General features: G+C 42.1%; 1 protein-coding gene across 1 annotated transcript in view; it reads right to left on the bottom strand.

The window, feature by feature from the left end:
- The window catches only part of PAWR (pro-apoptotic WT1 regulator), a 160,865-nt gene that overhangs the window by 54,676 nt on the left and 83,327 nt on the right, over nt 1–22,862 (bottom strand). The window contains exon 3 of the mRNA XM_039500787.1: nt 15,292–15,420. Coding sequence (XP_039356721.1) covers nt 15,292–15,420 — 129 coding nt within the window. The remainder of the gene's footprint in view (nt 1–15,291; nt 15,421–22,862) is intronic.

The following is a 22,862-nucleotide window of genomic DNA, read 5'->3' as shown; positions in this document are numbered from 1 at the left end:
AACAAATAGATATGAGAATAGTGAGAGGCCAAAGAAGTATCCCCTCTACTTCCCCTACCACCCCCCACCTCCTTGAGAGAACTGATCCCTTAGGATTTATAGTGTCATTGAAACCCCACCTACAGTTGATTCCAACCCCCATACCAACCACATGAACATTGATGGAGGGAATTTTCACACAAAAATAACACTGAAGTTGTTTTACACAGTAAAGCTTTCACAAGTTGCAAGCTATACTTGCAGCTTCCATCCTGTCTCCTGTTCACACCATGTTCCCCTGAAGCTGTGAGTATTGGTATTTATGCTGTTTCATCACATTCCCATTGCTCCATCTATGCCACTGTAACAGTACAATTTTCAGACAGAGAAACCCCACCCCCAGTAATAAATTCCCCATAAGATTTTATATTCAGATTTCCAAAATTACTCTGTTAAATATTTTTTCTGTAAAGAATTCTCTAGATATTATTTCAAAATATGGAGAATCTTTATTCATTGAGTAATATCTCACTTATAAGTAGCCGTTCTAAAAAAGTATTTTTTATTTGTGGAACTGTTGGGTGGTGATTACCTCATCCATTCTTATTAATCAACTAAAATACATTTAAACAGGAATTTGCTAAAAATCAAAGAAAAATAAAAGCTGACCTATTGTAATTAAACAGCTCGACAAAAAAAATTCACATTTTGATCTTCCTTTGATTTGCACACTATCAAGGCTGGAACAAAGACCATTTAAAAGAGTATTATGTAATGTATACTTTTTTTTGGTTAACATGGCTAACAGGATGGGCAAAGATTAGACCCCCCCACACACACACAAAAATACATTCTTTTATCCCTGGGATTAACACTCAATTGTTAATATTTACATATTGTAGACCCCAGAAGTCCCTATGAGGATCAAGACTACGTTGTACTTGACATGCACAAAACACATGAAAACATGGTCCTTTCCATGAAGAGTATACATTCTAAGATGAAAGTTATGAGATTTTGGGGGGAATGGGGTGGGGAAAGATACAAACAAATACACAGACATTTTATATACACACACCCACACCCCTTAATAAATCTACAAATGGCAAAAGTAATATGCCCACTACTCCCAAGCTCTGGATATTTGGCCAACTACTTTGAGGCATTGAGGCAGATATTAGGGTTGCCAACTTTCTAACCGCAGAAAACCGAACACCCTTGCCCCACCCCTGCCTCTTTCCCAAGGCCCCGCCCCCCTCTCACTCCATCTCTCCCTTGCTCTGCCGCTGGCTCTCTCCACCACCCTGGCTCACTCACTCATTTTCACTGGGCTGGGGCAGGGGGTTGAGGGCTCTGGCTGGGAGTGTGGGCTCTGGGATGAGGGGTTTAGGGTGCGGGAGGGGGCCCTGGGCTGGGGAGGAGTTCAGGAGGGGATGCGGGCATTGGGCTAGACATGCGGATTCTAGGGGGGGCTGGAAATTATGGGTTCAGGATGCGGGAGGAAGTTTGGGTGTGGGTTCTGGACAGCACTTACCTCAGGCAGCTCATGGAAATGGGAACATGTCCCTCTGGCTCCTAGGCGAAGGGGCAGCCAGGGAGGCTCTGCACACTGCCCCCGCCCACAGGCGCCTCCCCCACAGCTCCCACTCACAGTCCTGGGAGAAGCATTTGCTGAGGCTGTCCACCGAAGTGTGTGTGTCACTGGCTGTCAACAGATACACCAGGTTCAGAGTTTTACAGCTTCTATACAGAGAGAGGTGGATTTCACTCCTGTTCGTTGATACAGAATACCTTAGACACGTTGTCTGACATCACCTGGAGGTGGAGAGACTTTCTGAAGGGATAAACTATTTACATGCTTCTCAGACTGCTTATAGTTCTTGCTGGTTTATGTGCGTTCTGTATTCCCATGTTAACCATGAGCCCAATGCTGTATGATTTTCCAGATGGGCACCCTAGCCAAACATGGAGGCTTCTGTAATCAATGTTTTATGTGGTGAGGATGGAGCAAATGGGACTTCCATACACTCCCAGATGGTCCTTGTTCTCCCCCAGACCAGGGAGGCTCACACTTTGTGAGGGAGGGAGACTAACTTGCTCTGCTGGGTGACTAAACTGAGTGAAGCCAGGTCAGCAGGCAACAAAGACAGTTTCAATAAAAGGGTTATGCAAGTACAGGATGTCATGTGATCCAGGTGGATGAGAAGGAGTGAACCTCACACTCAGTTGCACAGTAAGTTCTTTTATCGTCTATACTCTATCCTGTGGGAGATGCACCTTGGCAGTGATTGAATCCTCAGTCATCCCTACAGGCAGAGTTGGTACCAGCGTGGACTTTGTGTTTATCCTAGTGACTGTCGGAAGCTGGTCAAGTCTGTGGTTGTTAATGTTTCTTGGTAGGATTCTCCCATCAGTAGTAAGTCAACTAGCCGGGGGGGAACTGATAACCCATGGCGTTCAAAATGAGCTGTCAGAACTGAGAGAACTTTGGTCAATACCTTTGGCAGTTGCTAAAAGAAGCACTTTTTATTGGAAGTGGTAATTTTCGATAGTAAACTTCTGAGAGAGAAGTGAATTGCTATATGGAAGTCGGCATCCTTCTTATTGAGAGCTGTGAACCAGACCCCTCTGATCAATTAGGGGATAACTGATGCCAAAGTAACCATTCTGAATCTCAATTTGCAGATGAAGATATTGAGTTGCCTGAGTCTAAGATGGGCATCCATCCTCCTTTCTTCTTTGGTATGAGAAAGCGTTTTGGTATGAGAGAACCCTTTCTCTCAGAGTTGAAGAAGAACTAGCCCTATGGCTCCTTGAAGAAGAAGGACATCTGCCTCTTAAACAAGCATCCTCTCCTAGATGCTTGAGGGATGAGAACTTGATGGTATAACCTGATTGTACTATATTGAGGACCCATCTGTCTTTTGTCATGGCCTGAAAAGCTAGGCAATCTCCAAACTGAGGCAATGGAGACTTGTTTGGTGGAAGTGGCATCTGGGTTTGTTCACAGCTCTGGAAGCTGCCATCAAAACTATTTCGTGACTGATGGTTGAGAACAGAAAGATGAAGGAAGAGCGTCCTGTTTAGCATGATGCAGCTTGTCTCTTTTTCAGGGAGGTTCATATGCCCTTTGATGGAAAAACTGTTAGGGCATTGTATGAGGTCTACAGGATAGAGTTCTGTGGTGCTTCCACTTTGGTGCCAGGGTGCAGATCCCCAGTGAGCAGAGTCTTGCCCTTGAGTTCTTCGAAGAGTAAGGACTTGTCTGTTCTGTCACTGAAAATATTCCTACCTTAGAAGGACAAATATACCACTGTTGCTTGTACTTCAAGGGAACCCCACAGAGTGAATCCACAATGCTGTGTATAACCCCTATAACTATAGCCTTGGCTTGTGAAGCTCTGTTGACTGCATCTACAGAAGATTGCAGAGATAATCTGGCTATCAGTTTTCCCTCCTCTATCAGTGCCTGAAATTGTGTTGTGTTTTTCTGAAGAAACTTGTGTGTAAATTCCATCCACTTAGAATAGTTAATCAAATCATATTTTGAAAGTAAATCCTGAGTATTGGTTACTTGAAACTGCATGCTGGTTGATGTGAAGACCTTTCTGCTTACCAGGTGCAGGTGTTTAGTGTCTATGCTTGATGGTGTGGATCTTGCCTGGTGTTGTCTGCTCCTTTTACTCGCAGTCTGAAGATTATGGAATTTGGGGCCGGTTCCGTAAATATAAATTCTGCTCCCTTACCTTGCGCACAATACTTTTTCTTGAGTCTTTTGGAAGTAGGGGGATCAGGTGGCCAGAATGTGCCAAATGAGCTTTGTCAGCTCCACAGTGGCTTTATTGACTGGGAGCACAACCTTTCTTGGCCCTGTGCTTCGCAGGATGTCACAACGTTCATGAATTTCTTGTACCTACTCTAACTGCACTTTCAGAGTGTCTACTACTCTTCTCAGTAGGTCTGGAAACTGCCTCAAAAATCAGATGGAGAAGACAGTGCCACAGCCTCACCCGGTGACAATGATGCCGCTGTCTGGACTGGCGGTATCTGTGGATCCGGTTCCAATTCCTTTTCTTTTGTTGGCAGAGAAAAGAAAATTGTTTCTTCTCCTGGTGGAGATGGTTGGCATCAATTGAGGTGTGATCGAACTAGCTCACTACTGTGCACATATGTCCCACACAGTCTCCAGGAAGGCCAGTGTGATGGTTTGTACTTCGGTAAAGGCACAGTGTCCCACCAATCCTGGATAGGGTAAACCTGCCTAGGCAATTGAGAAGGGGGCCCAGAGGTTATTCTCATCTTTGAAGAGGGAAGCATAGTTCTTCCTCAGCATCTAACTCTGAGGATGAGAACATGGGATCCATTTATCATGGTGAGGCCACTGGAACCATGAACAAGGATGTTTTGCAGCTAGTAGAAGAGATTGGAGAGTGGCTCCTCTGGTTGCTCCATCCTGGTACCAATGAAGTCAAAATCTCTCTCATGAGGACGGGGTGTAAAGCAGGAGGATACTCTGGGTCAGGAAGGATAATGTAGTCCTGTAGACTTGTAAACACGTGGAATGTTTCTATGCACCCTCCGGACTGATGTAGCAGGGGGCTTCACTATAGATACCTTCTTGCTGACCCACTGAAGAGCCATTGGATGCTTGTCTCTTGTCCAAGGGAACAGGGATAAAAAAGGACCAAATAGCTGGGCACCACATCCAGGAGAGAGAGCAGCCAAACAATAGGGCAGGAGGTGACAATCAGGCAACAGAGAAGCTTGTATAGAAGAGAGAGCAAGGAACAGAAAAGATGGAAGGAGACTAAATGAAGAGCAGCAAGAAAATGAAGTGTAATTAGCGTTTTTTCCAAGAGCAGACACTTGGCAGTAAAAATATATCAACATTTTTTCATGTAAGTAATCGCTGTTTTTGCCACCATGATGTTATGCAACCATAAGTGGGAAGGACAATATTATGATACACACTATGAAAACGTTTGAGAACCCATCTATACACCTGTTTCTATAGCAAAATATGTTTTGCCTATGTTTTCTGCAAGATAGAAAAGGAATCTAATTTTACTCAATTAGACATGTATGAAAATATTTGGCAGGAGTCCACCACGTGCCAAGCCCTGTTCAGGTCTACTACTTCCATCTAGATACTCAAATGGCCCACATCATTGCAGTGTAACCTGCCTTCAAGCTCATGTCACAATTTGCATGAAAATAGTTCTTGGAGATTCCAGGTGGAATGAACTTCGCTTGACTGCCAGTTACATGGATCTGCTCTCTTGAATAAGTAAAGCCAGTGAAGACTGAGTGATATAATGAATACCTTTCTCAGGAAAAGCTAGCTTTCAGGAGATCTTAAACATTTTGTGGTTCAGACCTAGTTCAAAAACCCAATGCTGAAAAACAATCACCTTGCCAGTACTACAAAGAAATGACGGAGGTGACTGAGAAAGCCATATCCAGTAATAAGAAAGAGGCGTACTTGTGGCACCTTAGAGACTAACATATTTATTTGAGCATAAGCTTTCATGGGCCCACGAAAGCTTATGCCCAAATAAATATGTTAGTCTCTAAGGTGCCACAAGTACACCTCTTTCTTTTTACTGATACAGACTAAAGCGGCTACTACTCTGAAACCATATCCAGTAATGATACCCTCTGATTTTCTTGGATCCTTGTAAGCCAAACTTTCAAACTTGGTTCTGACATGAAAACAGCATTAACTAGAGTGCTCTCTAGTTTAGGGGTAGCGGACAGATGCCAGATATCCATGCTACTAGTATCAACAGCCTTTGACATCAGTCATGTGATGCTACTTACTATATTAGAGGACCTGGGAGGAATGGACCTGCCAGTTTAAAGGGGCTTCACTTGTTCCTTTCAAAACCTTTACAAGTTATAGTGCAAGGTAGTAGGTCTACCTTCCCTGTCTCAGCTGAGTAATGTCACAGCACTCTGTCATCACCACTCCTGCTCAATATTTATATGAAACCATAAGGGAATATTGTGAGGAGCTGCAATAGCATTCAGCACCGTGTCTTTTTTTTACAGATGAATAAAAATTTATTTCCTGTTCTCCCTAGTTATTTGAGAGAAAAAGACCTGGCTGCAAACCATCAGTCTTATGTTCATTCCAGAGGAGTCAAAGTGATGCTGGTCAGCAGAGGAATGCACACGGAAGAACTGGCAAAGACATCTGCTCCTTCAATTGAGGGCATCTGCCTACCAAATTAAAAAAAAATGGCTTGGAGTTTGAGTTATTATGCTTCCCATTGCTCAGGCCAATACAAAAGCTCCAGCTGGTACGGCATGGGCTAAAGAGGAAAGCAATATAGGAAAACAACTTCATGAACCTGAGGGTGAAAGAAAAAGTAATAGATCAGGCTACTAATGCAGAGTTAGGAAGTATGACATTTAGCACTTGCACGACCCTGTAAATAAATATTCATCTCAGGTGTGTCGATCTGTGAATGGGAAAACCATAAAAAAACCGAACAAAAATTTCTTAATGGAGACATCTTAATTGAATTTAGAGAAACAAACGACAAGAAATCCAGACTTATTGCGTCTTAGTCTGTCTTTACAATTATTCAAGGTACATGAAAGCACATGCTGCACTAAGACCCCTAGAATTAAAGGGCACAAAAGCCTTAAAGATGAAGTAAGAAGCTTCTACTGTGACATGCCCAGTTCTGGGAAGTTTAACTTGGTCCAGTGTTATTTTTATGTAGTTCTTATGATTATATTTATACAGGAACTCGTAATCAATTATAAAACACTTCATGGTAAGTTTAATGTTTTCTAGTGGCATTGAAATGCATTTGTGGAACAAAACTATCTAAATTTAAACCACTGATGTACTAAAAGTACATTTTATTGAACACAGATGATGAAAATATGTTACTTTAAAAAAAAAGAAAAGGAAAGTTTGTGTATCATCTGTAGTTCAATCTATTCTGACAAATGTTAGAATACTGAGTTCACATCAAACTTTCCAGCAGAGATTAAACTCTCTCAATGGTTACATATACAACTTGCTATAATTACATAAAGTTTTCTTCTGCCAGAACAGATGTCTGTGTGATTTCTCTTAAATGATAGGTCACATTTAAATATGAAAAGTATATGTGACACCCAGTGCACAGACCTCTGACACTTGCGCTAACGGAGTATCTGATAGAGTACGCTGTCATCCATTAATTATGCAGACCAGTATTAGAGGGAGCGGGACACTTAGCCAGTGGATTTCACAGATATTTGCTAGCAGGAGAGGAATGGTCAGACCCAAGAAATCTGGGTTCTGTTCCAGGCCCTAGGGGAAATATGTTCTAGTGGTCATAGACCCTTCTGTCCATTTCCCCACCAGCTGGACCACTTCTCTCCTAATCCAGTCTCTTCCCCAGTGCTGGTTCCTTGTCCGAGTCTAACCTAGCCATTCTCACTGTCCCCTCCTCAGGCTTCACATCCCAGTCTCAATCTCCTTGACAAGCTACTTCCCGTTAGCTCTCACCTCCATCATCTGATCATCATATTCCTTGCCCAAACAAGAGATCAAATTCCCCACCATCCCATCTCCTCACCAGATCCATCTTCCCTCCACCTTACCTCCTTTTTCCTGCCTCACTGGTTCCCAGTCTGCAAAAGATACTGCAACTTGCCCAGCCAGATCTCACCTGCTCCCTAGTTTCTCATCTGATCCATCTCTCTTGCCCTCCTTTAGCCATGTTCCTTGTGTCCATGGTCTCAGCTGCTCTTCCTCCGGCCATGGACTCCCCCTCCAATCTGTGACCCACTTCTCTCCCCATGCTTCTTGTCCCAGGCTCTTTTGCTCAGCCAGCCCTAGCTCTCTCCCAGCACCCTGACTCCTTATCTGATCTCAGCCCCCTACCCCGCATTTACTGGCTCCCAGTCCCAGTCTCTTTGCCCACCCAGACCAGTGTTTCCCCTCACAAACTCCAGTCCTAATCTCCTCTCCCAGCAGCCTGGCTCTTGTCTCTCTGTTTACAAATCAGGCAGCTTCTTCTTACATGATGCTTGGGCCCAGCAGGTGTCATTAAAAGAACCGGGGTGACCAGGGCCGGTGCAAGGATGTTTCTTGCCCTAGGCGAAACTTCCACCTTGCGCCCCCTCCCACCCCCGCGGCAGCTCCCTCCCTCCGTCCTGAGGTGCTCCCCTCCGCGGCAGCTCCCACCCTCTGCCCTGACAACAGCTATGACCTCCTGTGGGTTACAATACCCAGGAAGAGAATGCATGTCATGTTTTGCCCCTGGAGAGAAGCATTCAGAGCAAGCCAAAGCTGAACTGAGAGATATTCAGCAAGGCAGAAAACCACATTCAGCACAGAAAATCCTTGCATCTACTCTGAGCTCAAACAAGAGATTAAAAACTTTGCCACACAAACTTCTACGTGGAAAAGAAGTTTCCAATGTTGACAGCCCATTTCTTTGCATAAAATAGTGAAGAGGCATGTGTTAGTGGGCTTACGTTTGTAAAATTTGTGAAATGTATTAGTCTCATTAAGTATCTTTTGCAGTTCCATTGTCATCTCTACTGCTAAAGCTGTTCAATAGAATGGATGGCCCCTTTGCTTTCCCTATCATAGCCTGGGCATCATCTGTGCAGACACCTGCTCAATGATGCAAATCCAACCCAGCTACAAGAGAGTTAGCCATTGGAAAGATTAAATGATAGCCTGCTCCTTCCCCATTTTGGGCAGCATGTCCTGTCAGTGGACAACAAAATTCATGTATGGATTCTTCCAACTCAGATTGCACAAATGTTAGAAGCTGAGCAGAAGAATCCACATCTTAGCCCTGGTCTACACTATGAGTTTAGGTTGAATTTAGCAGCATTAGATCGATTTAACCCTGCACCCGTCCACATGACGAAGCCATTTTTGTTGACTTAAAGGGCTCTTAAAATCGATTTCTGTACTCCTCCCCGATGAAGGGATTACACTGAAATCGACCCTGCTGGGTTGAATTTGGGGTAGTGAGGACACAATTCAACGGTATTGGCCTCCGGGAGCTATCCCAGAGTGCTCCATTGTGACCGCTCTGAACAGCGCTCTCAACTCCAATGCACTGGCCGGGTAGACAGGAAAAGCCCCACGAACTTTTCATATCCTGTTTGGCCACCGTAGCGAGCTGATCAGCACAGGTGACCATGGAGTCCCAGAATCGCAAAAGAGCTCCAGCATGGACTGTACTGGATCTGATTGCTGTATGGGGAGACGAATCCATGCTATCAGAACTCCATTCTAAAAGACTAAAGGATTAAGTGCAGCCAGACACCAGGGAGGTTAGAAGAGTGCAGCAGGGCGCGCTGCGCATCAGAGAAGCTTTGAAACCAGTTTCATGACTGGCCAGGCTATGGTGTGAAAGTTCTATTTGTTTCTCCTTGATGAAAAACCGCCCCTTGGTTTACTCTACTTCCCTATAAGCCAACCGCCCTCCCCTCCCCACTTTGATCTCCACTTGCAGAGGCAATAAAGTCATTGTTTCAAATTCATGCATTCTTTATTAATTCATCACACAAATGGGGGGATAACTGCCAAGGTAGCCTGGGAGGGGTGGAGGAGGAGGGAAGCATAGGGTGGGGTAGTTGTATGGGCACCCCTTAGAATGGCATGCAGCTCATCATAGAAGCGGGATGTCTGGGGCTCTGCCCCGGAGCGGCCGTTTGCCTCTCTGGTTCTTTGGTAGGCTTGCCTGATATTCCAGTAAGGACTGAATCTCCATTAGATGAAACTTAAAGAAGCGAATGACCTGGAGTCACTCCCATTTATGTCCAGGAGCCGCCGACCGACCTCACCAAGGCCGGCCAGGAGCACTCATGTCTGCCCAGGAGCACCTGACAGACCTCACTGAGGCCGGCCAGGAGGAACCAGGAGACAGTAGCAGACAGTACAATACAGCTGCTAACTGTCTTTGCTAACTTGCAACGGCAAGGAGCTGCTGCTGTGTAGCACTGCAGTAACACATCTGCCAGCAGCACCCAGGAGACATATGGTGACAGTGAGCTGAGCGGGCTCCATGGTTGCCATGGTATGTCGTCTGCACAGGTAACCCAGGAAAAAAGGTGAGAAATGATTTTTTGCCGTTGCTTTCAGGGGGCGTGGGGGGGGGTGCTGATGACATGTACCCAGAACCACACGCAACAATGTTTTTGCCCCATCAGGCATTTGGAGCTCAACCCATAATTCCAATGGGCAGCAGAGACTGAGGGAACTGTGGGATAGCTACCCACAGTGCCGAGGCTAGCATTGACTTTCGGAGAGTTGAACTGTGGGATAGCTACCCACAGTGCAACTCTCCGAAAGTCAATGCTAGCCTCGGTACTGTGGACACACTCCACTGACCTAATGGTCTTAAGTGGGGACACACACAATCGACTATCAAATCGATTTCTAAAAAATCGACATATTAAATCGACCTAATTTCGTAGTGTAGACATACCCTTAGTTTCATCCAGTTGCATTGAGAAGTACTGGCCCTCCTGAACATCTGCAGATATGGTCAGGAATACACAGGCTTACTGCGTTACTGGAGGGGAATTGTTTCAATTTGACTCTCAGTAGCAGATTCCAACATAAGTTAATGACATCTAAGACAGATGCAATCTACGGTTCCCCAGTTTTGAGGATTGGCAGCTTTTGCTATTTGCATGTGCATTTCTGTTTTCAGCATGGTCATTTAACAAAACGATATTCTGATTTTGTAAACCCATTAGCTTTCACTTGAAGAATTCAATGGATTTCTTTTGTAAATACTGATGCCTAGTCTCCAACTGGCTCAGTGCTTCTTCCTTTGAATGGCCATAGGCACACCTTTGGAAGCTTCTGGAAAAACTACTTCGAAGTACTTCAGTAGAACTCTGGTGTACGTTTCGGTCCAAGACTGCCAGAAAATAAAGTCAGGCTGCAAGTGTCCTGCTGTATCTTGGTGCCCCCATCTCTCTGTATCCGCCTGTTTCATCTTATATTTTGATTGCAAGATCTTTGGAGCTGAAGTCTTGTACAAATAAATATTCATAAACTTTAAGGCCAGAAAGAAACCCGAGATCATTTAGTCTGGCCGCCTGTACATCGCAGACCATTAAATTTCACACAATTACTCCTGTATTTAGCTCAATAACTTGTGTCTGACTAAAGCAGGTTTTCCAGAAAGCATTCAGTCTTGAATTTAAGATACCAAGAGCTGCAGAATCCACCACTTTCCTTGGTAGTTTGTTCCAGTAATTAATAAACAAACATCACTGTTAAAAGTGTGCCTTATTTCCAACTTGAAGTTGTCTGGCTATGACTTCAGCCATTATGATGATTTTTCCACTAGACTAAAGAGTACTTTCAATTTCCAGTATTTTCTCCCCATGAATGTACTTATACACCACAAATCATCTTTTTTACAAATTAAAACAGACTGAGCTCCAAGTCTTTCACTGTAAGGCATTTTTCCAGCTCTCAAATTAGCTTAATGGTGCTTTTCTGGACCATCTCCAAATTTTCAACATTTTTAAAAATGTTACCACCACGCCCAAATGCAGTATTCCAGTATCAGCCTCACCAATACTGTATACAGAGATAATCATCATCACCTCCTTATTCCTACTGACTACTCCCCTGTCTCCACATCCATGGATCACATTAGCCCTTTCAGTCACAGTGTCACACTGGAAGTTCATGTTCAGTTGTTTGTTCACTATGACCCCTAAAATCTTTTTCTGAATCACTGCTTTCCAGGATACAGTCCCATGTTCTGCAAGTAGGGGCTTCATTTCTTGTTCCTAGATGTATGAAAGTTTGCATTTGGCAGTATTAAAAACTCTTTTTGATCAAATGGGCAGGTCCATATTACCAAATGATCCAGATTGCTTTGTATGACTTATTATTAAATCAGTCTGCCAATTTTTGTGTCATCTGCAAATGTATTCAACAATGATTTTATATTTGCTTCCAAATCATTAATAAGATACTGAATAGCACTGGGATTAGTACTAATCCTTGAAGAACCCCACTGGGAATACCCCTATTTGATGACTCCCTATTAACAACTACTTTTTGGAGCCATATTCCCATCATGGCTCAACACTGAACCAATTAATTTAAATTGTTGCATAGACTAACTCTGCATTTGGCTTCTCGTTGTCCCTCTCAAGGAACCATCATATGTACAGTAACTCCTCGCTTAATGTTGCAGTTATATTCCTGAAAAATGCGACTTTAAGCAAAACAACGTTAAGCGAATCCAATTTCCCCATAAGTTTCAGGGAAATATTTTTCAACAGACAAAAGACTATATATATATATATATATTTTACACACACACACACACACACACACACACACCATAAGTTTTAAACAAACAATTTGATACTGTACACAGCAATGATGATTGTGAAGCTTGGTTGAGGTGGTGAAGTTAGAGGATGGGCTATTTCCCAGGGAATGCCTTAGTGCTGAATGATGAACTAGCACTCGGCTAAGCCCTCAAGGGTTAACACATTGTTAATGTTAAGGCAACACAAATGGAGGGAGGGGAGACAGCATGGCAGAGACACACACCCTGTGTGAGAGAGAGAGAGAGATGTGCATTGCCCCTGTAAGTATGCTGACTCCACCCTAAGTATATTCCCTTTTTAAGTAGTCCAGCAAATTGAGACAGCAGCTGCTGCTAGCAAGCTCCCTCTGTCCTGAGCCCTGTCATGTCCCTCCTCCCCCACCCCCGCTCTATGGAGATGGGGTAAGTGGGGGGAGGGACACACCCTGACATTAGCCCACCTCTTCCTGCCCTCTCCCCTTCACAGCAAGCAGGAGGCTCTGGGGAGCAACTCCAAGGCAGAGGGCAGGAGCAGCACAAGGCAGTGAGGGGAGGGACAGCTGAACTGCTGACAATTGATAGCCTGCTGGGCGGCTGCTGCACAGGGAACTTAAGGGAGTGGGGAGCTGATGGGGGGCTGCCAGTCCACCCTGGTTCCAAGCCCCCACCAGCTAGCTCCAATGGGCTGCTCTTTCTGCAAGCAGTGGACGAAGCAGGCAGCTGCCAAACACCATGGTAAGGGAGCATTGCGCAACTTTAAACGAGCATGTTCCCTAATTGATCAGCAACATAACAAAACAATGTTAACTGGGACGACTTTAAGTGAGGAGTTACTGTATTTAGTCTTTTCAGATGATTTGTAAGCCATTTTCTTCTAATATAGCCCTTCCATAGTACTAGGTCCATTTCCAGTTTGTATTTATCTTCGTGGCATAATTGACAATAATGTCATTGACAAAAAAGCATGCTTCCCAGAGTCTCCCCTCTAACTTCCTGCATAAAGGTGTCCATTACAAATCACAAACAGTAATGGGTTTGACACTAATCCTTAATGTAGGCCTACCGTCACAGTGAATAATTCATGTTGTACCATACTAACTACACTAAGCTTCCTACAGAAGTTACCTTTATCAACCAAACCTGTAATTTCCTTAAAATGAAATCAGGTTTGTCTGACAAGACCTATTTTCCATAAAACTGTGACCAACTGGGCAAGAGACTAGGACAAAGCACCTCAGAGAACAGAAAGAGACAAGGAGATTGTATCCCTGCCTCATTCAATGCACAGGATGGACCTGCTCTGGGGATGAATAAGGATTATGTAGTGAAGCAGACTCATCTGTAGAACCCTTGTCTCATTTGTTGTAGAAGTTGGAAGGTGTGCAGTGAAAGAGGCAAGGGATTGAAGGAAGTGAAAGGCTGAGCTCATGGGTAAGGCAACTTGAATGATACCCTGGAGAATGGTATTCTGTCCCTGCATCTGCCACAGAGAGCTCCTATGTGATGCTAGGCAAGCCATTTAAACCAACCTTTTCAAAGGTGGTCACTAATTGCGTACTCATTTTCTGGGTGCTTGAGTTGAGACACTGGAGTATAATTTGTAGAAGTGCTCACAATGCACAAATACAACTGAAATCTGTGGGTGCCATACTTTGAAATGCAAGGCCCCTGCTTGTCAGTATTCACTTCTGAATATTACAGAAGTAAATACTCCCTAGTTAGTTAGTAAAATAGGGACTTTATCGTACTTTATTTTTGGAGAAACATCTCATGCTTTGAGCATATATAGTGCCATATAATTTTATGTAATTGGAAAAATTAGGCCCTAGGCATCTCAAACTGGACATTTTTATCATTTTAGAGAGGAATCCAAGATCAGACTTATTTTCTATTATAAGTCTCAATCTTAACTGAGGAGGAGCTGCCACAGATGATTTACTACAGTATTTTATTTTAATAATGATATTTAAAAGTTTACAGTTTGTAGATTCTTACTCAGTCTTTTACTAGCAAAAGTGAGAGATTATCTGTTGACTTCCTGAAAATGAAAATGGGTATCTTTATTTATTAACACAGACATCTTTTGCCATGTAACTAAGTTTAGTCAGTCTAACCATTAAAAACAAAAAGATGGCAGATATACATTCAATAATGTTTAAAAAAAAAACACACTTTGCTTATTTGCTTAATGGAAATTTTCCTGTGACAATGCAATGAACAATAAAGTTTTTAAAAATATACTACACTAATTGTTTAAAACTGTTTCCTGTGCTTGAAAATTTGTTCACAGAAATCATTCAATTTAATTATAGTTTAGAAAGGTCAATAAACAAATCACAGTGTGTGAAGTTTAAACATAAATAAATCAGTATCTTGTAGCCCATAGGACTAGCCTGCTTGCTTATATATAGGGCCCTACCAAATTCACAGCCATGAAAAACACGTCACGGACTGTGAAATCTGGTCTCCCACCACGAAATCTGGTCTTTTGTGTGCTTTTACCCTATATATACAGATTTCATCGGGGAGACCAGCATTTCTCAGATTGGGGATTCTGACTCAAAAGGAAGTTGGGGAGTGTGTGTGTGTGTGGGGGGGTGTCACAAGGTTATTTTAGGAGGGTCATGGTATTACCACACTTACTTCAGAGCTGGGCAGCTGGAAAGCAGTGGCTGCTGGCTGGGAGCCCAGCTCCGAAGGCAGCGCTCTGCCAGCAGCAGCGCAGAAGAAAAGAAAATCAGGCAACAATCAGGTAACAAGACAAATACAATTAATGAGCATTTTAAATGTGATAAAAATGAAGGATGACTAAATCAATGTACATTTTAAGTAATACAATGGACTACCAGTTTTGATAACTTGTTTCCACTTACAAAATAGTTTACTGCCTTGGTTGGAGTTGAAACAGAAGTCAGAAACATGAGATTAACCAAATTTAAGTCTGGAATTAGCAACTGAATTAAATTTTAAATGGAACAAAATTTTAAATTCTCACCTGTATTAGGTACGAGCCCCCTGGGTCTGCACTGGCAGATTCATTCTGCATTGTATTCTGCTGTGTAATAGAATCTTCCCTCTTTCGCTCCTTCTGTCCTGTTTCATCATCGTCATATTCATCTAGACTCTAAAAACAAAATACTCAGCTGAAAAAAGCTATTTTACATTTTAGATTTGTATGCAAACAAAAACTGAAGCAGTCTATAAAGTTTATATATCAGTATTAATACTTTCAAAGGTTAGTTCAAGATTTATGTATTTTGTTTAAATTAACATGGCATTTTGATTCTATATTGGTCATGCTAAAATGGTTTAAATATAGGGATCAAGTTTGAGAAACTAAGTAGATTTTGTTTTTTTTTAAATAGTAGTTAAGAAAAAGTCAGTTCCCCAAAAAACACCCAATTGGCTTGAGCAACATTTGCAGGCCTGTATAAGCCCAACAAAGGAAATAAGAGAGGAAATGTAGAGGCAAAGTAGAAAAACCAGACTGACACTTCAACACACACCACTGGACCTTCTTTTTGCCACAGCAGCATTTGCTAAGACTGGAATGTCAATCTGAATTTTCTGCCTTAATTCTAAGTTTCCATGCTTTTGTCATCTCAGTTGCACTCTTAACATTAAACAAATCTAGTGGTCTGATTTTGTTTTCAGTAGTTTGTGTAGCTTGAAAGCTTGTCTTTTTTACCCACAGAAGTTGGTCCAATAAAAGATATTACCTCACCCATCTTGTCTAACTAGTACTAATGAGTAAGGCTACGTGACTGTCACAGAGATCACGGATTCTGTGACTTTCCATGACTTCTGCGGGTGCCGGTTCAGGGGCTGGCCAAGCCAGGCAGCCCCTGGGCCAGCAGCAGCAGTTTGGATGTATGGGAGGGGGCTCAGGGTTGGGGCAGGGAGTTGGGGAGCGGGACAGCGCTTACCCTGCATTTCCTAGTGTCTCATTGGCTGCATTTCCCAGGCAGTGGGAGCTGCCAGAACCCGGTGCTTGTGGCGGAAGCAGCATGCAGAGCCCCCCTGGCCACCCTTCCCCCTATGAGCTTCAGGGACATGCCTATCGGAGCTGGGTAAGGAGCCTGCCAGCCTCGCCAACCCTTTCTCCACCCTCCCGCCCCACACCAGCAGAGGTCCCGGGTCGTGCGGTGCCGCTGCAGCCCACCTCCCCGACCCCAGCACCAGCGGGGTCCTGGGCCATCCAACTTTTAGTAGGGGTATATAGTAAAAGTCATGGACAAGTTGCAGGCTGTGAATTTTTGTTTACTGCCCATGACCTGTCCGATTTTTAGTAAAAATACCTGTGACTAAAACGCAGCCTTACTAATAAGAGGTTCTCCTCTTAAAGACAGAATACACTAGCATTTATGACATTGAAAATGCTACAGGCTATAACACTAGAAGCTCAAGACCAGCTATTATCCTAATAATTCATTCTGATGGAACACAAGACTTTAAATAAAATAAAACAAACCCAAACAATAAAAACGAAAAAGAGAAAGCAATTTATATCTTTAGTTCTTACAAAGCCAGACTTCTACAAAAAGAACTATTGATCTGATACAAGATTTCTCAAATGAAGTGAAGATTAGTGTCACACAGTGGATGTATGATACTTTACTGGAAAAATAAAAACGAAGATTAAAACTCAGTGCAGATTCTGCCCCCACATTTCAAAATAGTCAATTAATAAAGTGAAAACCCTGGAAAACCTCAAAGGAAAAAAGTTTTCAACTTTGAGATTAGAGTGAGGAAAGCTGTCTCAAACTATCATGTAATAAATCTTAAAGTTATAAAAAAAAAAGCAGAAAGCAATTATTTCAAATAAGCTCTTTACATTTTTAAAAGATTATCCATCTAAATTTACACAAAATGCACACAGAATACAAAACCTCTGAAGTAGTTAAGCTGCTATTTTATCTTCCTCTGCTGCTTCAACTTCATCTCAAATGCACCTAATTTAGATTTTGTAGCAATCATAGTGAGACGAAAGCTTTTTTCATAGCTTTTCAATGCAAGGATTGTCTATTTGTTACTAAGAATGGTATTGAAAATACCCTTAGCAGTTTTGGACATTAACATCATGATTGGTATGGGATTCCCACCCTCAACATTTTAGAGAAAAATATTAAGTTAGCAGCACATTGAGCAGTGCATCTCCTCCACCCCTCATCACCATGCCCATGAGCTCAAAGGACACACACAATAGTGACAATAAATCAATATTGTCAAAGTGCATTACACACAAATACTCCAAATGAGACTGCAACTGAACTGTGTAGTGTGAGGCTCACTCCCTGACAGGAGAGCAGCTGTGTAAGCCTGAAACTGCATGATTACCGTGAGAGGAGGGTGGGGAGATTGCCTCCCCTTCCAACTGAAACATGGAGCAGAACCCGTACACCAGCTCGTGCTAAGGCAATTGTGAGCTGTGCAGAGCCACAAAATGCTATGGTGCCTTATGACTGCATATAGATGCACTAAGAGAAGTTTGCTGAGATCCTGTGAAATGGATCGTCTGCTCCTCATGGTTCCTTACAGCTAATAAAGTCTTGACAAGGATTGTTACCATCCCTCTGAAATGGACAAGCTGCCAGCAACTTTCAAAACCTGTTACAGTCTGGCCCATCCTCAAGAGAAAAAAAACATACACTAGCTGAAAACATACTGACGTGCTCACATAGACGTAATATTTACAACTATTTTAAACACAAGATGTTTAACTTAATATTTGTAACAATATTTATGAAGAGCTATTCTTAGCTTTCAGTTCTAGTGACCATGGTTCTAAGTTTTGGAAGTAAAATATGATATGTGATAAAACTTGAGACTTTTACTGACTTTAAGTGGTAGATTTAATTAAAAAGTTAGAAATATACAAAATCTCATCACAGTCTGAATATATTAAAAACAGACTCTCTTACTGCTGCAATTATCTAGACCATTAGGACACATCAGTCAACTGGAGCGTTGTTTTGCCTTGCATTCCACTCTTCTCTGAAATAGTTTGCTTTGCTTCATAAAACGGTTCCACATCATTAAACACAACAAATACAAGAATTCATGTCTCTGTCAGCAGTATCGGAGTACTGTACTCATGTCAGCACCACACCTCAGTGGTTATCATACTTTTCTTGCTTTTCTTAAATTTTGCTGCTCGATGCAAGGGATTTCAAATCTCTAAAAAAGTATTTTCCTTTCAAATCACTTGTGTTCTGGTACAGCACATATTCAATGTGACATTTGCACATCTGATCTTAATACTAGCAATCCACAGAAATTCCTTAGGTTTTCTAGCATTTCAATAAATATTTGATGCTGTAGCATAAACAGTTTTCCTATAAATCTCTACTGTGGAAAATAAAAGTAGGAAGTTTTCTTCTTCATTCTAATTCACTTGAAAACAGCCACAAAGATATTCCTGCATTCCCAACTCACTGCCAGTTTGCAGTTGAATTTGACTTAGTAGAAAGAAAACATTTTAAATGAATCACAGCTGTACACAAACACTTTAGTGGAAGTGACTAAAAACAATTAGAGATTATGTTTTTCCCATAACTGAAAATGGTGTTTTTCTAATGGAAGAAAAGTCTCTAACTAGATCGGTTTACACTAAACATCACATTTGAACACATATGAGCAACTGCTGAAATTGCAGAATTCAAGCACCACTGCTTGTCATTTTGAAACTTCTTTATAACAAAAATAACTTTACTGTTTAGGAGGCAAGACAGACATGATTGTACAGAAATTGGTTAGAGAACAAAATTCATTCTAGTCTACAAACAAGCTTTTAATCTAGTAAACAATATATTAACAGCAACTTAAAAAAAGTTTGAGGTGCTAAGGATTCACTGGTGTTGAAAATTAAGCAGGCAACCTCAGAGACAGAGATACAGAACTGAAACAGTTAAAACATTTTCTAAGATTCCCTTTTATCACAAAAGAATCAGCCCAAGAACTTGGCTATACTGGAATTCACTTGGGAGTAACCAACATCTTGCTTCCTCAGCTGATTATTTATAAAAGCTTGATAAACTTAGCTGCAAGTGTGAAAGGACTATCTTACAAATCCCTCATTCAAAGTCACCTTTTTTCTTAGCATTCAGTTTCCACTGCTGCGCTGTCTGCTCTTACTGTCACACCTAAACCAGGTTTGTCACATACCTGTCCAACTTCAGTCATAAGGTTTCATCTTCCTATATTTGTAAAGTGTCATGCACACCTATGAAACTGTAACAAAACAAAAAAAAACAAACCAACACACACACACACACACACACCCCTATTTGGGGATATAGTACTTTTCCCCAAAAACCTTCAAAGGAGGTGGAGCCACCACACATTTATTTAGTTCATATCTTTTTGGCAATTCCTGAAATGTTTAGCTGAACCTGTAGCAATTGCTTTTCATTTTTACAGAATTCTTTGTATGGAAAGAACCTAACAGCTTTGCAGAATTAGCTAGTCTACAAACACATGCATCAAAACCAATTAACACAGCCATCTCAGGTGTGGAATGTTCCAGATGTTTAACAGAGAACATCAGCACTACAGAACTGTTTAGGCCAAAGAATGGTGACTGCAAGATAGGCAAACAGCGTTCAAGCAAGAATCAAATGTTCAAATTCTGCCTATTTAGGAGCTTTACAAGACTCTTTAATGGCTTGTTCAACACTCTTCCCAGGAACCTGCTCAACAGGTTTTAATAACCTATGAGAGATGTGACAAATATTTGGATCTTATACAGGGCCTTTTGTACTCCACATATCTCTAAGTGCTTTCCATGTAATAGGTTAGTGACTATGCTGGATAAAAGGGCAGGTATTATACACTCAATTCTTTCAGTCTATAATCTAGAAACTATTTTATTGAAAAGGGGAACGCAGTGACATTAGGATTAGCCACTTTTTTTTTAAAATGCTAGACTCTTACTACTCACATAAAATAATAAAATAAACATGAGTGTCCCAAGCAGGGGCTTCAAACATCTGATCTCAAGGAAGGAACTTTCAGAAGTGCAGAAGGTAACCACATCAAAGTAGAGCATTTCAGCATCTATATTGGTCATGGTCATAAGCATGGATTTTCAACTAAGGGGCAGATTAAGGGCAGAAATATTTTGTATTAAAAGAACATCTGAATGCAGCAATGGGTCAGTGAAAAGCAGGTGGCCCACAGTTGATTACAGACTGCATGGTGGGATGCTTTGAGGTTGATTGTGATGCATTTGGAAAGAAAGACAAGGGTTCAAAAACTGACAAATGTTCCTGGGGGTTGGAAATAGGAGCAGGACTCCCTGTGGGGAACCTCAAGCTTCTGGTGGTTATAAGCCACATTTTACATGAATCTTTTCAAATTGATTGTCATGGTAATACAAGTTTTGCAGTCAGTTTCACTGCTGCTATTCAGAAGACTATGTGTAAAAATGAAACTCAATAATCATGTAAGTTACATGCTGCTGCTTGGAGAAGCTACAATATGAGCAGCTGCAGGCACTGTAGTTATCCAAAGAAAAATATCTTTGCCATCCCCTCCAAAAAAAGGGAGAGGCCGGAAGAATAGTGGCCAAGGCTCCCTTTTCTCATATCAGCCAGGAGGCTTCAGCAGGAAGAGACAAAACTGTGCCTCCCTCCAGCAAATAGATGGGCTGGAGCTTCAGTTTAGTACACATGTATATGCTAATAAAGCAGGGTTTCTCAAAACAGGGGTCGCCGCTTGTGAAGGGAAAGCCCCTGGCGGGCCAGGCCGGTGTGTTTACCTGCCCCGTCTGCAGGTCCAACCGATCACGGCTCTCACTGGCCTCGGATCGCTGCTCCACGGCCGCTTCCAGCAGCTCCCATTGGCCTGGAGCAGTGAGCCGTGGCCAGTGGGAGCCGCAATCAGCCAGACCTGCGGACAGGGCAGGTAAACATACCGGCCCGGCCCGTCAGGGGCTTTCCCTACACAAGCGGCGGCCGCTGTTTGAGAAACCCTGATCTATACTACCAATTTTTTCTAAATTTCCCTCCTGTTCAGCTTGGTGGCGTTAATGTAAACAGTTCAAGATTGTATGCAATGTTACCAACATGTAGTCTCACCCTGCTCAGAGAGAGTTAGAGGACTACTGTGAAAATAATGCTCTTACTTGTGCTACCCTTGTGTGTATCACTGCTGAAGCAACTGCTGGGTGGGAGCAACAGTGGGGAATTTGGGGAAAAAATCCTAATGTAGATAAGCCCCAAACAGATGCCTTAGATGCTAGAAGAGAACTCTGAAAAAGATACCTATTGTTGAAAACAGACTGACTAGGATAGTCACTACAATATTTTGGGGCATCTTTAAAACAAGCAAACTAGTAGATTTGTATTGCACTCTATTGATTGTATGCAATGTTACCAACATGTAGTCTCACCCTGCTCAGAGAGAGTTAGAGGACTACTGTGAAAATAATGCTCTTACTTGTGCTACCCTTGTGTGTATCACTGCTGAAGCAACTGCTGGGTGGGAGCAACAGTGGGGAATTTGGGGAAAAAATCCTAATGTAGATAAGCCCCAAACAGATGCCTTAGATGCTAGAAGAGAACTCTGAAAAAGATACCTATTGTTGAAAACAGACTGACTAGGATAGTCACTACAATATTTTGGGGCATCTTTAAAACAAGCAAACTAGTAGATTTGTATTGCACTCTATTTCCTTCCCTTACACTAGAGTCTAGCATCTTAAAGAGTTATAGGGTGAGTTGATGGTTGGGGGAAGTGTTTGAGCAAATGAGTTTATCAATTCTGTGTTTCTAAATGTATATTCTCTTACATTTGTAAACTAATAATTTCACCAGTTTGCAATACAACCTTGATATCAAGTTGCATTGAAAATATTTGTTAAAAGTTAGATATGAGGCTTTCATATGTTTCTATTTCCTGGTTTAGTGAGCTAATACTTTGTTTTCTGTTGCTATCCACCTGAACGTCATTCAATGTTTACAGCAATCATTACCACACTTGAAGGGTTGGAGTCAGGTCATACCATACTGTTTAAACCAGACATGAATACTGAGCAGTGACACTCAATGGGCAATAACCAATACCTTGTACGTGATACCAATACTAACAGGGGATTGAAGAGTTCATAAAATTTATCATTTCAAAATTACAGTGCTTAAGCTGCAGTATGGTGCACTGCATCGCCTTCTCCTTATCCTTCACGTCACCACAAAGCAATTTCCAGTGCACTGAAGGCATTGGAATATGAAGAGATGTTGATTTGTTCTTCAACACTTAATTAAGGGTGCCATTGGGTTCATATTAATGGTCGTTTGTACAAATTGGTGTTTGTTAAAAATCATCATCATCAAGGTTCTACTATAAAGTCAGATTTTTCTCTAAATGCTGGAGGTCTCTCATAGATGGATCCAAGTTTTCCATCTGCACTTATACACCCCACCGTCCCAGAAAGCATGTGCACTCTGGTCTGCTCGGTCTCTTCAGAATTATTGGAAGTTTCTGAGATGTTAGGGACACTACTTATGTAGAGGTGTGGAATTATTTTCTTTTGGTGCTTTCTCCAGGATGTTGAAGTGGTGGTGGATA

The sequence above is a fragment of the Mauremys reevesii genome, linkage group 1 (assembly GCF_016161935.1).
Source record: "Mauremys reevesii isolate NIE-2019 linkage group 1, ASM1616193v1, whole genome shotgun sequence".
NCBI classification, from domain to species: Eukaryota; Metazoa; Chordata; order Testudines; family Geoemydidae; genus Mauremys; species Mauremys reevesii.
Note: the sequence above shows the minus strand (reverse complement) of the source record. Positions and strands in the feature narration are given on the sequence as shown.